Raw genomic sequence first — 14,423 nt, 5'->3', positions numbered from 1 at the left:
TCCCAAGGTAGAGCAGTTTTTCTCCTGCTGACTGCTCAGCCTCATGCCTTTGATGACCACCAACTACAGCRCAGTGAAGACTTTTTGCAATGTGGCTAAATTCAGGTCCTCCTCCCTTAGTTTAGAAGTAGCTGACTAGCTCTTTAAGTCTCATTACAAAAAATTTGCTCCTTTTCTCAAGTGAGAAAAGCCTTATCTTGCATCCTATTTAATCTTTASAAYTTAATGGCATCACTTTGCAGTAAACTACTATAATCAATTTTCTCCGGGTGAAGATTCAAGTTCAYGTAACTCGCTTACTTAAATCCACACTCCGTAGTCATTTATTCACAATTTCACTGCCTCTACAATACCCCACTAGTTCCTTCTTGGGGAGGGGGGCATCGAAAGTATTTATTAAGATCACTCCCTCCAGTGCAGGACATCATACCAGAAACTTCTTACCCTAGAGGTTGGCGTGTCCCATATGGCCAAGCCGAAGTAGTCTTCTTCCAGGAGATTGAGGTGGTCACAGACTTTTTTAAGTAGATCCTGCCCTTTGGCATGTTTCTGCAAACACACAAAAGAAATTCCATGGGACAGGCTGCTTTTTGTCTGCCCTCGATCCTTGGAGTGGGGGGAAAGGAGAAAGGGAACRAACCAAAACCAATACCACCAAGAAAGGGGAAAAAGTCCTGAGCAGCTCAAAATTTCAGTTCAGATCCCCCAGCAGTCTCCAAGGAAGCACTCCTTAAAGAGCATCGGGCACAAGAGTCAAACTGGACAGACAAGCAGAACTGCAGCAGGTCTCCCTGCTCCCACCAGCTCCAAGTCTGGTGCCCACTAAAGCAGTGCTTCTCTTGACAACTCAAAAAACCCAACTAGAGCATCTGTACGATTTGTTCCCTCTCAAAGTGCTTCTGTTGCCCTGGYTGCTCCCAGCACCAGGCTCTCCGACCGCCTGGCGTGGATCAGAAGATGGCCTACGTGGGGGACGGAAGCGCTATTGCAACCCATCGTTCCCATCACTGGGCTTCGGGGGCTGCCCAGCTCAGTACTATCACGGAAGAAACAGCGGCTCGGAACAAAGGATTGGCTTTTCTGTAACCTTTTCCTCAACTTGATGAAATCCGGCTTCTCCGGTTTTGCCTCCTGCCCTGACTGGTGCTTAGCGAGCTGCTTCTTGCCTCCAGCAACACTCTTTGAGCATTTCTACCTCCTGCTTTTTTTCCAAAATCCTGCAGAAGCAAACTGAATGAATTGGCCATAGGAACAGACATCCTTTTAGTCCAAAGCATGAAGGAAAACGTCCCCAAGGCACAGAACTATGGTAACCGAAAGCAGCTCATGCCATTGGAGACTTGGGTAAAGAGCAAGTGCAGTTCCACTGAYGCAAAAATAAGCTTGACTAATGCGTCGCTTGTGCCTGCATCTCTCCTTTTAGCGGTATTTGGGTGGCAAATGATCACGGATCCTATGGCCTTGTTTTATTTCAGTCCTTCAACAGTGAGGGCTGAGTACACATACCGCAACTCTACAGTTAACGCATGCATTACCCTGGGACACTTCTCAAGGAATTGGACCCTAAAAAACATGTAGGAATCAAACACCTTCCCTGGCTGTTAGTTAGAAAGAAGGTCTGAAAGGGTTTATTCCTGAATAAAGGCATTTGTGCTGGTCTTTGCCTACACCTTTGCAATTCCTTCCCAATTAAGCCTTAACAAATTAGGATGGCACCTCCAGCAAGCTGAACGAGGCAGGGCTGGATCCGTGCTGGAAAGGGATCACTGCAGGGAACGRAGAGAGACAGGACGCAAGAGCAGGTCCTGGAGACCGGTAAGCCCTGTTCTGCTTAACTCCACACTGAACCTCTGCCACCCTCAACGCCACCAGCTCACCCATGAACGGGGTCCTTAAAGCCCAGAGTCATCTAGAGGGATTACTGCAGCGCACGTAGAGCAGCGGCTGGCAAATGCTGGCAAATGCATCTGCACAGCCAGGGCAAACCRACAGCGGTCGCAGGTCTGACAGCCAGAGGTGCTGCCCCACCAGTTATGGGGACAACAGGTTTCTTTCGGGGGCTGCAACCAAAATCCTCAGCACACGGCCGGGCTCCTGCAGCTGCGAGTCAGGATTGCAGGCTGCGAGCTGATCCCGGGCAGTAATGCTCCGCGCTGATCCCGGGCAGTAACAATAGCAACGCTGTTACACAAACTCCCGGCGCTGACCTACTTGCCCAGGATCACTCAAGGTTACTTCTCTAAGGAGCCCAGAACGTCAAAGCCCAGACATCCATTTGGGGCCTGTTTAGCTAGCGGGACAGGGGGAAAGAAATGAGCTGATGAAGCATGCTCAAATGGTAAGGACCAGGTTATTAATATTCTGAGCAAGTACTTCAATCCTGAAAAAGGGATTTCTGCTAGTTTTTTATTGCCCTGACAGCAAGACTGTCCTCTGCGAGAATGCACTAAGCAAAGCAGAAGGAAAGGTCTCAGATCAAGAACTCTGCAGTGTGCAGAACTCAACATAATGATTTTAAATTGTTTRCTGCAAATATATTCAACTGCAAGCTAAACACAGCTTTTTTAACATCCAAGCTACAGGAGTGACGTTAGCCAGGAACCTGAAAGGCTAAGGTACATTGGATGAAGAGAAAAGCACAAATCAACCTGGCAGCACGTTTTATTCAAATGAACGGGGCAGATGATGTTTAGACAATCTCAGTCAGAGATAAAAAAAATAAATAAATAAATAATAAGTTCTACTCTGGGGTAAAAATGAGAGAGAAGATCAACAGCAAGTGACATAATATTTCTTAAAGTTCCCCCCCAGCCTTGCACAGCAAGGTACCCTGGAAATTGCAGAGCAGTAATAAAGAAAGGTCCCTAGTCACTCAGAGGTTTTTACAACACATTCAGAAGGTTACTATGGMTTACAGCAAGATTGTTCTGCAGTAAAGCTGGTCGTGTAATTCACTAGGAGCAAATGAGACCGCTCCGAARCAGTGTTGGTGGTACACACCTTTTCAAGGGAAGGAGAGGAGGAGGGAAAAAGAGGAGATAAGCAAACCCCAAATGTACTTACATCCATGGCACACTCAAAAATGGTGTCATCCAGCAAGACAACTTTGCAGTACATGTTTCTGTGTCTTTTTACTGCCCTCTGGGTAGCTTTCAAATCCTTGTCTGCTTTTGTCTCGGGAGTCTCCTTTTTCAGCTCTGGCTTGGAGCACTCTTCCTTCACTTCACCTTCCTCCTTGCCCTCAGCGTCTCTGTTGTCCAGGTCCTGGTCGTCCCTCCTGTCCTCGTGAGCAGGCTGAAACCCCCAGCACATCCAAATTGGCATTTAGATGTGTCAAACAAAGAACCATCACGTGAAACAAGCATTGCATGGGTTCACTGGAGGGCTGGGATCCTGCCCCAAACACTATTTGTCTGGCCTAAACATGTAACCCAGGACCCGGAACAGCACCTCAGGTCACACGGAGCGATGTTAATTTTGAAGGCTAACAGCCCCTCAAGTCATTCTCAACTAGTTATTTAATAAAGGACGTAAGAAAACAGAAAACAGAGTTGATTAGAGAAGTCAGGATTGATTAGATACTCAAATCTTCACTATCTTAATGACAGTGCATAGCGAGTCTTCTCTCSTAGGTGATAACCCAGCAAATCAGCCAAAAAAACACCAACTGCAGGGTGCTCCTGTGCTCCCACAGTCACCCTGGAAGACTTGCCTTGACCCAATACCTGTGTTACCATACCAAACTGCAGTGTGTTAAAAGGAAATTTGGTGTTGAGGTTTCACGGCCATCTGAGCTGACCTAACAGTTCCCTTCCACCAAAAAGGGAAGATGCTCTTCATATGCCCCGTGGCCTCTCCCTGGTACCTACCGAAGCATTTTACACGCCACTTCAATTCACTAAAACAGCAGAAAGAGATGCAGTTTGGGGGCAGGAGGAGGAAGGAAGGGGGAGCAAAACCCTGTCTTTTCAGCCTRTGGTGAGCTTAATTCACCCCATCGCATCTCGTGAAATCACACGCAAGCACAACTGCACGGAGGCAGCGCCGGCTCTAGTATTTAAAAACTAAATAAYGTCCCACAAGCTGCTGACTTATGTTCCAGTAGGGCCGGGATAATCGGCAGCAGAGAATCAGTCAAAGCTCGTAATGCCTGGTGGTCAGCATTTATCAAACAGGCAGCACCCACAAACGCTTTCACAGCAGAAATATCTGCCGAGTGTCACAGTTTAAAAAGCCACCAGCATCAGTCTAAAATAAGAACTAAAAACAACAAGTGCTTCATCTGAAATGAATAGGACATGCTGAAGGAAGGTTGTGGGGTTTTGCTCTGTGCATAGTCACACACGTTCAGAACAGGTAAATCGAAGTTAAATAGGGGGAAAAAAACCACTCACTTCCCCCTTGATGACACAACTTCTGGGCTTAAATTACATGAAGATTTCCAATTCTTCCCCATTTTGCTAATCCCAAGCCTCACAGGTAMAAAGCACTAGCAGAAGTCACCCCATGTTTTTCAAAGGGTCCAACTTGGGAAAAGAAAGAAAAAGAAGTTATTTACTGCCTTCTTTAGAACTTAGTAATTTTTAGGAGGTAGATTTATCAGTATTGCCTGCAGTTGGCAACACTCTACCTTTTAAGGTATTTCTCCAAAAGTCAGATAAACCTAGAGACTGCAGCTCACTGACATGTATCATTTCTCTGGAGATCCTTCAAATCCTTAAGGCAGCCTTGGAAGTAATCCAGACGCCTGGATGCCTTGCTAGGACTTCAGCAATACCTACAGGTTGCTTGGGAGAAGTGGCACRGGCCTTTCTCAAACTACAGGCAGCCACACTATTACTCAACACCTGCCAAGGAGAGGCCATTCAATAATCCCTAAAGAAGAAAAACATGCTTTAATAACTRGCTGCTACTTTGTGCATGTCTCACTGTGGGTGTCCRTCTCAGTTTCTACCATGCATTAAAATTTAAAAATTTTGCACAAGAAACAATCCTGACTTTAAAGACTGGAAATCAGAAAGCTCCTAGGAGCCGGGCTCAGGCTACAAACTGCAGAGAAATCTAATGCATAAGCAAAGAATATTTGTATTTGGCAACAGGATGGACTGAAGAGATGTCCAAACCCTGTCCTGCTACCTTCACACTCCTTGAAGTTCAAGGAACCCTTYTCCAAATTCACTTTCTTTAGGAATTCCCACTCCATACCACAGCCCTATCCTTATTCTGTACACATCAAAGATATCCAAATGAAAAATAAAGCAACTGCCCTGTTGTGAATTACGAATTCAAATCCTGGTTCTGATGTGAATTCCCATGCCTCAGCAGAGCATTGCTCGGGGTTGGGASTGGGCACTTTATATTACCCTTTGAAGTATTAGTAGAGTTTCAGGAGGAAGCACTTTGCAGTATGGTCTGATACAGGAAAGCAAGAACGGAGAGCACACTAAGCAACACAGCCTTTGTAAAGATACTCAGAGTTCAAAAGAGCCTTTTTRGCATCTCAAGGGTTTTTCCTTTTACAGTTATGATTAAGTGACATGTGCAAGAACGGAAGGGAGCATGCCAAACAGAGCAGGGGGGTTACCTGCGTTTCCGCACTGCTTAACGAATGGAGATCTAGCGACGGATCGGTTTTGAGCTCGGGCTCAGGAGCTGCAATTGGGGCCTTCACCAGGATCTCTTCATCAGGACTGGCTCCTAATCCTGGCTCTTTCTGCTCACCTTCCCCCTCCTTAGGGCCATCAGYGTCTTTGTCCTCTTCAGACACCTGAGACTTGGGCCTCCTGAGGAAGGACGAAAGGAGGCGGGACAGGCCCCGGCCCTCCGAGGTGCGGCGCTCCTTCTTGCCCTGCTCCTCGTGCGTGGGCGTATCRCTGTTGGAGGTCTTCTGCTTCTGCCCCGACGGGGTCTGGCCCTCTGACACCTGCTGAGCCGCCTCCTCTGAAGAAGCCTCTTGCTGCTGTGTTTCAGCAGCTCCCTCCTCCTCCTTCGCTTGCTGCTGCTCCGGATTCTCGGCGTCCGCCGCTRAACTCTTCTCTGTTGTCATGATGACGCTGTAACAGAGGTGCAAAACATGTCAGACAAGACTCTTCCCAATACTTACATGTTCATTAAGCTATTCAAACCAAGCACCAAGCACTTATGCACCACGTTCCCCAGTCACACGACCCTGTCCTGCCGACTCCAATCTACAAAATAATCAAGAGTGAACAAATCATTCCTTTCGCTACGATTTTGCTTGCTTTGAAAGAAAGTTTATCTCAATTGACCTTTGCTCATGCATCTTCCACCATCTGGATGACACTGACTCCAAACTGCTMAACACGCTGGCACCTGAGTGCTGCAAACCCTCCATCCTTCCAGCACGGCTTTTAAAACCACACATGGCCGTGCAGCTCCACCCTTAGAGAAGTCACGAGTGAGGAAGCATACCTACACCCTGACAAGAGCAAACGGTTTAAAAAAAATGGAAWCAAGATTAGGCAAACGGGAAGAGACGGCATGCAGTCTGGCAGCAGAGTTGTTCGAGGGCCTCTCTTCCTCCAGGTCCCTCTTCCCCGCTCACAGGGCTGGGGAAGCAGAGCAGATGAGGACAGGCACCTGATGAAGCAACCATCCTCATAACACGCCGTGCAAACATCCCATGCAGCCTACAATGGTACGAAGCATTGCAGCATCCTTCTCCAGAGCTGGGTCTAGAAGGAACAATCCACCGCTCAAGACAAAACTAATACAGCTGACGGGATTCACTATTAGGACAAAAATTTCAAGAGCACCAATAAGTTTGAACAKCAGCTCACTTCTGAATGTTCCTCAACCAGCCACAGAAACTCGAAATAAATTATAAATAAATTAAAAGGGGGGATATCTAAATATCATAAAGTAACCACGCTGCTTAGGAAGCTACTCATAAATGCTACTCAACTACATTGACACAAGACAGGTCTAGCGAAGCTGAGCAGGCTGCAGGATTCACGAGATCTTTGCATTGCAGAGCCAAACATCCGCAAAACATTTAAATGAAAAGGCTTTCCAAATGATCCCCATAACGGAGAGCAGTCAAGCTGATGCAATACGTATTTCAACTTTAGCCTGGGTTGTTGACACAAAAAGATGGGAATCACATGAGCAGAATATCTATTTAAAGTATAAAAGGACCCCAAATAACCACGCTTTAGAGAGGATAAAACTAATCTTTGCACATTGCATCATATATATTTGCAGTAATAGATTGTCACAGAGCAAACAGCATATAATCCAATCTGCCTTTCAATCCCCCAGCCCAAATCTTGATATTTAAACATGTACTCAGAATATACGCTTGATTTTAAGATGCATTTTAAGACGTCATTCTCCTATGTATTGTCGCATTCAGTGATTTTACTTTTAATCTGACCCACACGAATTGTCAAAATAACCAGAGTGCTTAAAAGACAGAAACCTTCCAAGCCTTCTAAAGTACTCTTCCACTGCATTTAATGTAAAAGCTTATATTATTGCTAAGACTGTGGTTAAAACGAAGTGGTATAAGGGACCTTTACTCATTTAACTTCTCCAGGAATGCAATTTTTTTCRGTTTCCCAATTTTTATTTTTTTTATTTTTACTTTTTTACTTTTATTTTTTTTTTTGCAAGGAGGGTCTTTGGCCAGTCAAGAGCCTTAGACCCACCAGGCAGCAGGGAGAGGTAACCCACAGAATCTGGGCTCATATCACCACGATTTGGAGCTACAGGATCTGGGCTCATATCACCACGATTTGGAGCTCTGCCCGATTCAGGCCAAGATCTTTGACGCGTCTCCGCCGGGACTAGTCACAGTGGCCAGCTTGGGGGACGAGCTGCTGGGCCCGTTTCCGCYGGGCTTCCTGCAGAAGTGAGGTTTAGTGCAAGACCCTACACACGGTCCTCCCCTCGAGGAGCTTCTCCAAGCTGCAGAGATGTTCCTCCAAACCTGTCGGTGGGGTGGACACCACCAAAAACRCACCTTTCTACACGCACGGAGCAAACGGGCATCGGCGAGCGCAGCACAGCGTAGYCAGCGCGCCAGGGAAGCCACAAGGGAACGGCGGCGCCAAAACCCGGCTGGGTCCCGAGGCTCTGAGCTGAGCGGAAGACACAGAYGCGTAGAAAACCGCACGTGGCAATTCTCATACTCCAACTCCTTGCAKGGGAGAAAACAAGCCAGGTCGGTGCAGCTGAGCAACAGCAGCGCGAGCACGCAAGGGTAACTGCAAACCGCTCCGACCCGGGAGGTTTGCACTGCCGCCCGGTTTCCGTAAAAACTCTTGCAGAAGGGGTTTTTATTTTTTTTTTGCACAATTATCTCAGAACAGGTTCTCTAAGAAAGCTGTAAAATCCCAGCAAAATAAAAGGCTAGAGCAGATTGGCACAGCATCCAGCTGGCTCCCCACCACCGCCCTTGAAAAGGCGGCTTCACGCCTGCTGCTCGCTTCCCGGGGAAAGCAAAAAAGCCGCAAAGCTCAATTTTTTGGTCCCCTGAGGGAAGCGGCAGAGCCTAATCCAGAAATACCAGYGAGAAGAGAGAGAAAATCAAAACAAATTACGCACCGAGGGCACTTTGACCGAGGGCTCCCAGCCTGCACAGCGCACACCGCAAAACGCTGGCGGCGGCGGCCGCGCGGCACGACGACGGTCCCGGCGCGCCGGCACGTCCCCCCGGGTGCGGGAACGCGTTACGGGCCCACCCCACGGCGAGGGCACTAGGGAGCTTGCTTTGGCCCCGGCCGCCAAGGCACGCTGTTTTGCGGTTAYGCCCCGCGGTGTTTATTTTGGATAAATACATTTATAAGGATCGTTATCGAGACACAAATTCCACGTGTGTTTTGCTCTTCAAAAGAAAGGCGAAGTCAAGGCTCTTGAAATGAAGACCAAAGGGAGGGTGGAGCTGAAGGAGCAGGTCTCATCAACGGCAGCAAACAGGACGGACAGTCGGCAAACAAACATTTCCTCTGGATGTAGTTTTCTCTTTTTACATCCTGACCTCCGAGGAACAAACCTGTTTACTTGTTTGCATTTCAAAGGAGCCATCGTTRCGCAGAGCACGCTCTTCCCGCAAGGTGGGTCTGGCTGGAGCTGAGCAAACATCTCCACGTCTTTCCTCTGTCCCCCAGGAATTACGTCACGGCTCCGCTTCCCTCAGCCAGCTCCGCTCCGCGGGGCTGCGGATGCGGAGACGGGCACGTACGAGCACTTCCCTTCCCCATAAACATTTAATAGGGGCGGTTAGCCGCCAGCACCGATAACTCACGAAGCACAGTCAAACACCGTGCTGCAGGACCTCGGCGCTCTCATCCTCTGTCTCRCCACGCGGGCTCACGGCTGCTCGCTCCCTTTGAAGTTTTATGTTCAGAACTGGTTTTGGAGGCTTTCAGCTTTTGAGCAAAAGCATTTCTAAGCAAACAAAATAACCAAAAGCCGTATTATTTAAAAAGCACATCTCTTTGGCCCTTGCTGTACGGAGATGTTTGCTAAATAGGGTTTCATGTGCACGAAGGACCACGGTGCCACTCCACGGCTCCTCTGCTAGTCATTTGGAGGAATACTAATAAGAACAGCACAGGCAGGTTTTCAGATAAAGCTTCCTTCCTCCCCTAATCTCCACAGCAGTTTTGCAAGGGGYCTCCAAAACTCTGAAGCAGGGGGAAGACGGAGATGGTTTTTTTCTGAGCACCCAAGCAGTGCTGCTCATCTCCTCCTCCAAATAGCCCGATTTGGGACTGTTCACCCAAGCGGTGGGTTTGTTGGGGTTTTTTTTTTTTCGTTTGTTTGTTTGTTTTTCGGAGAGGACCAAGCCAGACAGACCGCCCGCGCTTAAAGAGTTTTTCCGAGGCTGACAAACRGCAAGCTGCCGCCCTCCGCACGTCTGCTGCGGAGAAGGTCTTTAACACCGTCTAAATAAGCAAATCACGTCTCCCCGCTGAAAACCCTTCACCGTGTCTCTGCCGTCGTACCAAGAGCATCCCCCAGTCCAACGACCGTCCCTTCCACGTTGCCTGAATCAGATCCAATCCCCGCGACAGAGCCTGGACCTCCACGGCCAACAGCRGTACCGGGAACGTCGGCGCGCCAGCAAAGAGAAAACCTCGCAGATCTCTTTTAAAACGGTACCGTTCGCCCCTGTTTCTGTCCAAGGGCTCCTCAGCATCCTTGCAGGGAGCACGCTGCATCTCTGCAAACTTGCTTTCACCTAGAGCCTCACCCTAGTTTTCCGCATCAAAGTTTTTTTACACAAATTAAACTTGAAACTTAAAAGCTAAATGTCCATTTACTCATCTTGTTCCTAACGTCCTTGGTTTATCACACACTGAACTTGTCAGGCAGCCGCTATCCAGACTCAATTCCAACTCTGCACCGCTCCGCAGGCTCCGTTCCTGCGGACGTCGGAAGGGAACTGTCCCCCAAGGGGAGCATGGTGTTTATGGCCACCCCTTCCTTAGGGCTATGCACCTTCTGACCCAGCTTCTCCCTGTCCCCAGGCAAAAAAATAAATAAGACGAATGCATGAGTTCGTATTTTTGCATCAGGCACATAAAAGTTTGCTACCTTCAAAAGAGAAGAGCATGCATGTAATTGCAGTTGTGGCCAACCATCAAATGCACCAAACCTCTTTTTCATCACCTGGTAGAGGACAGAGGAGAACTATCCCCTACAAGTGAACACGAAGGGCATAATTTTAGTTCAGGGAGCAGCGCAGCCCTCCAGTCGCAAAGCTGCTAGGTCTTCAGAGCAGAAGATCCCAGCGGTTCCTGATCAAGAAAACCTTYGGATCTTGAGCATGCAAAATTACTCGTTCACTGTACTTGTATTCGCAGAAGGYTGTCATTAACAGTGCTATTAGTTCTCTTAAAATAAAAATGCTGCTCGTTTGGGTTGTTTTGTAACAAGTTAGAATGGTTAAAAAAAAACATTATCTAGATACATGCCTATGACTGTTTCTTGTCAGAGTGTGTCGGTCTCTTTTATTTAGGCAAGTAAAAAAAAGAAGTGCAGTATACGCTTATTCTTCCAACCAATACTAAGACATTAAGTTATTCATCCTTCCAAGGCCAAAAGAAGGTTAGTGGCTCATTCCATAACTGACTTAATTTCCAGTGTTTCAAGGAGAAAAGAAAAAGGACCATCCTCTAAGCACACCGGTTTCTGAGAACACAAACCGTTTCGTGGTGATGCAGTACAGCAGATAACTGTAATCACACGGCTTGGACATACTGTCTTGACCTTCTTACCCCAAAACGCGCGGCCTCGCTGCAAACTACTGCTGCAGCAAGAGCTGTCGAAAATGATGAGAGAGACGTCTCGGCTAAAAATAGACAAAAATCAAGTAGTTTCAGCAACTGCTCTTTTTTTTTTGATGCATTCTTTCCTCTTTCATAATATGTGTAAAAAGCGCACAATTCACCAGGGAAACAGTACAGAACGATACTCTGAAATTGGTAAAATAAACAGAATAAAAATTCTGTTTTTCAAGAACTAGTGCCTTTGCAACAAAGCTATGTCCTCAGATGGAGGAGAGGACTTCACTGAAGCTGGAWGTATCTCTAGCACGACTCACCCCAGGCATGCTTTTGAGTAATGTGTCTTGTGCATGGTTTTACTATGATTAAAAAAAAACAAAGCAGAGAGCTTATTTAAAAAAAAAAAAARRARAGAAATTCAAATGCATTAAAACAAACATCTCAATGAMTATCACTAGAAATTCAACAAGCATGAAAATACAGCAAAGCACCAGAACCTCTCACAAACCGCTATGGGGCTAAGGGGCAAAYGGGTCCACAAAGCTGGACTTTCAACCGCTAGACACAAAATAAAACAAAATAATTATCTTTTCAAAATTGATTTAAAATAGTTCATTAAAGGAACRGGTCACACTGGTATTTTATAACCGCCGGTAGAATTACCACGCGCCGCCTGCCTTCCCGTGCCCGGGCTTCGGGCKCGAACAAAAGCGACGCTGGATGTTGTCGCTGCAAACGGCAACGCGAGACGTCGGGGCTTCTGGTGGCTCTGCCCTAACAARCAGGGGGAAATAAACCACCCAGCATACCACAGATGGTACATTATAACTGCCCGGATTTAATTCTCACTAGACCAGCCCTAGTAATCTACTGTATGTCGGCAGCACCATACCCCTTTTTCATCTTCTCGTACCGTACAGCTTTCCTATTTAAATGAGGGCAAAAAATAGTAGCTCACCATCTGCTGAAAGCAAATCATTTATGYCAAATTGAAGACTTGGCTTATAAAATGACCTGAACCAAACAGAGCAAGTAAGTGCGTTACAGCTGAAAAGAGCTCAGAGTCCTCTCCTGTATCCTCAAAAAGCCTCCTAGATGCTACAAACCTGGAAGTTGAGCAGGAATTTCCAGGCTTTGCTCATCCGTAAAGCACTGAAACGTAAATGAAAGCGTGTACTTGTCACTTGAGTCTTGTCAAGAGCAATAGGTTTGGAAAGGTTGCCCGTTTGGGACACGTTAAGAAAACTCACTTGAACTCGAACCGGTTAGACCCAAAATAGAGCGGTCTGAGAACGTGCTTACGAGTTAGGAAGGTCGTTGGTGAAAGCAGCTCATGCACTACCCCTTGCAACACGGGTGCAAACGGGTCATTAGTCAAAAAGACTAAGAAAATTGTGAATTTAACACAAGTGCTGTTTTGGAGCACAGTAAAGGCGACAGTGAGCGCAACCTCTGTCAAACTTTCCTTTCCAGGACAAGCCGGTATCCTCCCGGGCTCGGGCGGGAGGGAGGAACCCGCAGCGGGGTCCCCACCCGGCTCGAGTCCCACCGCCTGCGCGGCGCAGATAGGCTCGCCGGGCTGCCACGGCCCCGGGCGCCTCGGCGCGCGGGCGAGCCGGGCAGAGGCCGAAAATCTGTGCAAAGAAAAGCACCGAGAGACGAGTTTTCCAGGACTTTGCTTCTGCTTCCYGTGGGTGACAGCGAAATAGGGACGACGCGCCGATCCTCCGTGCAACTTCGTGCTCCAGCACCACGATACTTTCTAAAGCAACAGTTAGACAGAAGTAAGCAATAGATTGCAATCAGCTGAATACAAGGATTTCTGCCATGCATTATTCATAAGGGCTTTTTTTTCCCCTTGCCTAAACACAGATGTGTTTACTCGCACTGTGCCTCATTTACACTCAAGGTTTAACATAACAGGGCTCATTTTCCTTCCTTACAGTTTTTCAAGCACAGGGTAAAATAGGTTTTTCTTCTCTTCTTTTTTTTTTTTTTTCCTGTGTTGTTTTCCCTTTGGTTGTTTCCAAAGCAAAGCTGTAATCAGAAGCCAAGAGGGACCGGCGCGCTCCTTTGATGAAGAGCGGCTGCTGGCTGAACAGCACGCGGGTCCGCGCGCACACGCGCCGAGCGCGAACSGCCGCCGCGCGGAGAACGAGCCGGATGTCGGGCGCTAAAAGCTCGTAAGGGCCTTCATCGCCGGCTGCTACTCCGCAGCAGATTCCTGCCGGCTGCACCGCGCGCGCCCGGCTCCAGCCGCCTCGCACGCCTGGACATTACGCTCGGCCGCTCGATTCACCTTTCGACTTCGGTAGTACAATTTGCATTCAACCGAGGCCTTCAACACATCCGCCTCGGCCTCGTGCAACGCCCCAAATTCACTAAAGATCACCCCACCTTGCCAGTATCAGGAGCACAGTAAACACACAAGGGGATTTAAAGGATCTAAGAGAGCGTCAGCAGCGTTGGTACATCCCAAGTGCCACCGGACCGGCCTTCTGCCAACGCCAGGTAGAAGCWACCCGTCTTCAGCCACCACCATTTCAGGACTGCCCTCAAACCTGAAGGATATTTAGATGCGCCAGCACCAGCGCTGCCCCGAGCTGATTTCCCGACCTCTTCRCTTGTCAGAGGAGGCGCTGCTTATCCTCCTCACCGACACGGGCGTTCAAAGAGGAGGCCGGAGCAGACCGCCGTGCGCCTCGGCCGCCGTGCKCCTCGGCTTGCTCCAGGGGACGGCCGAGCCCTCAGCCCGCTCACAAAACGCCCCGGTGCAAACCGCCGCGACCACGCGGCTTCGCTTCGAACGCGCCCACAGCTAAGCGAAGCGCCCGGAACAGACCCCCAGAAGAGGAGAAAGCAAGACTCGCCAGGTGCACGCGAYGCTTCAGGCCTGTCTTCAGTCCTTGACGTGGCCGCAGCAGAGCAACGGCACCAAAGACTCGGCCCCGCAGCCGTTCTCACCAGCCTGTTTGTTTTCTTTTCATCCGGCAGCGAAATCAGGCAGCTTTCGCTTTTAATCCCTTTAATTAGGGGTGTGCAGCAGCTTTCATTCCTTAATTACATCCATTGACACATCCGAGGCAACACATTTGCAAACACCCATTTTCCCCAGCGATGGCTTTGAATCCAGATTGCCTCCTCCTTTCGCGCAGCCGCCGCTCGCTC

At 48.4% G+C, this 14,423-nt stretch overlaps 1 protein-coding gene across 22 annotated transcripts in view; it reads right to left on the bottom strand.

The window, feature by feature from the left end:
• EPB41 (erythrocyte membrane protein band 4.1) overlaps positions 1-14,423 on the bottom strand; it is an 87,424-nt gene that overhangs the window by 43,515 nt on the left and 29,486 nt on the right. For 21 of the 22 annotated variants that reach the window (XM_085306203.1, XM_085306186.1, XM_085306185.1 and 18 more), the window contains exons 1-3: positions 5,585-6,053; positions 3,064-3,294; positions 445-549 (exon numbers count right to left, since the gene is read on the bottom strand). In XM_085306203.1, coding sequence (XP_085162329.1) covers positions 445-549; positions 3,064-3,294; positions 5,585-6,046 — 798 coding nt within the window. In that variant the 5' untranslated portion in view covers positions 6,047-6,053. Of the gene's footprint in view, positions 1-444; positions 550-3,063; positions 3,295-5,584; positions 6,054-14,423 lie in introns of those variants that run through there. The other variant, XM_085306206.1, reaches the window with a different exon arrangement.

This window comes from Rhea americana, unplaced genomic scaffold (assembly GCF_003343005.1).
Source record: "Rhea americana isolate MKP2758 unplaced genomic scaffold, rheAme1 scaffold_234, whole genome shotgun sequence".
NCBI lineage: Eukaryota > Metazoa > Chordata > Aves > Rheiformes > Rheidae > Rhea > Rhea americana.
This window is presented reverse-complemented; position numbering and strand designations above follow the sequence as displayed.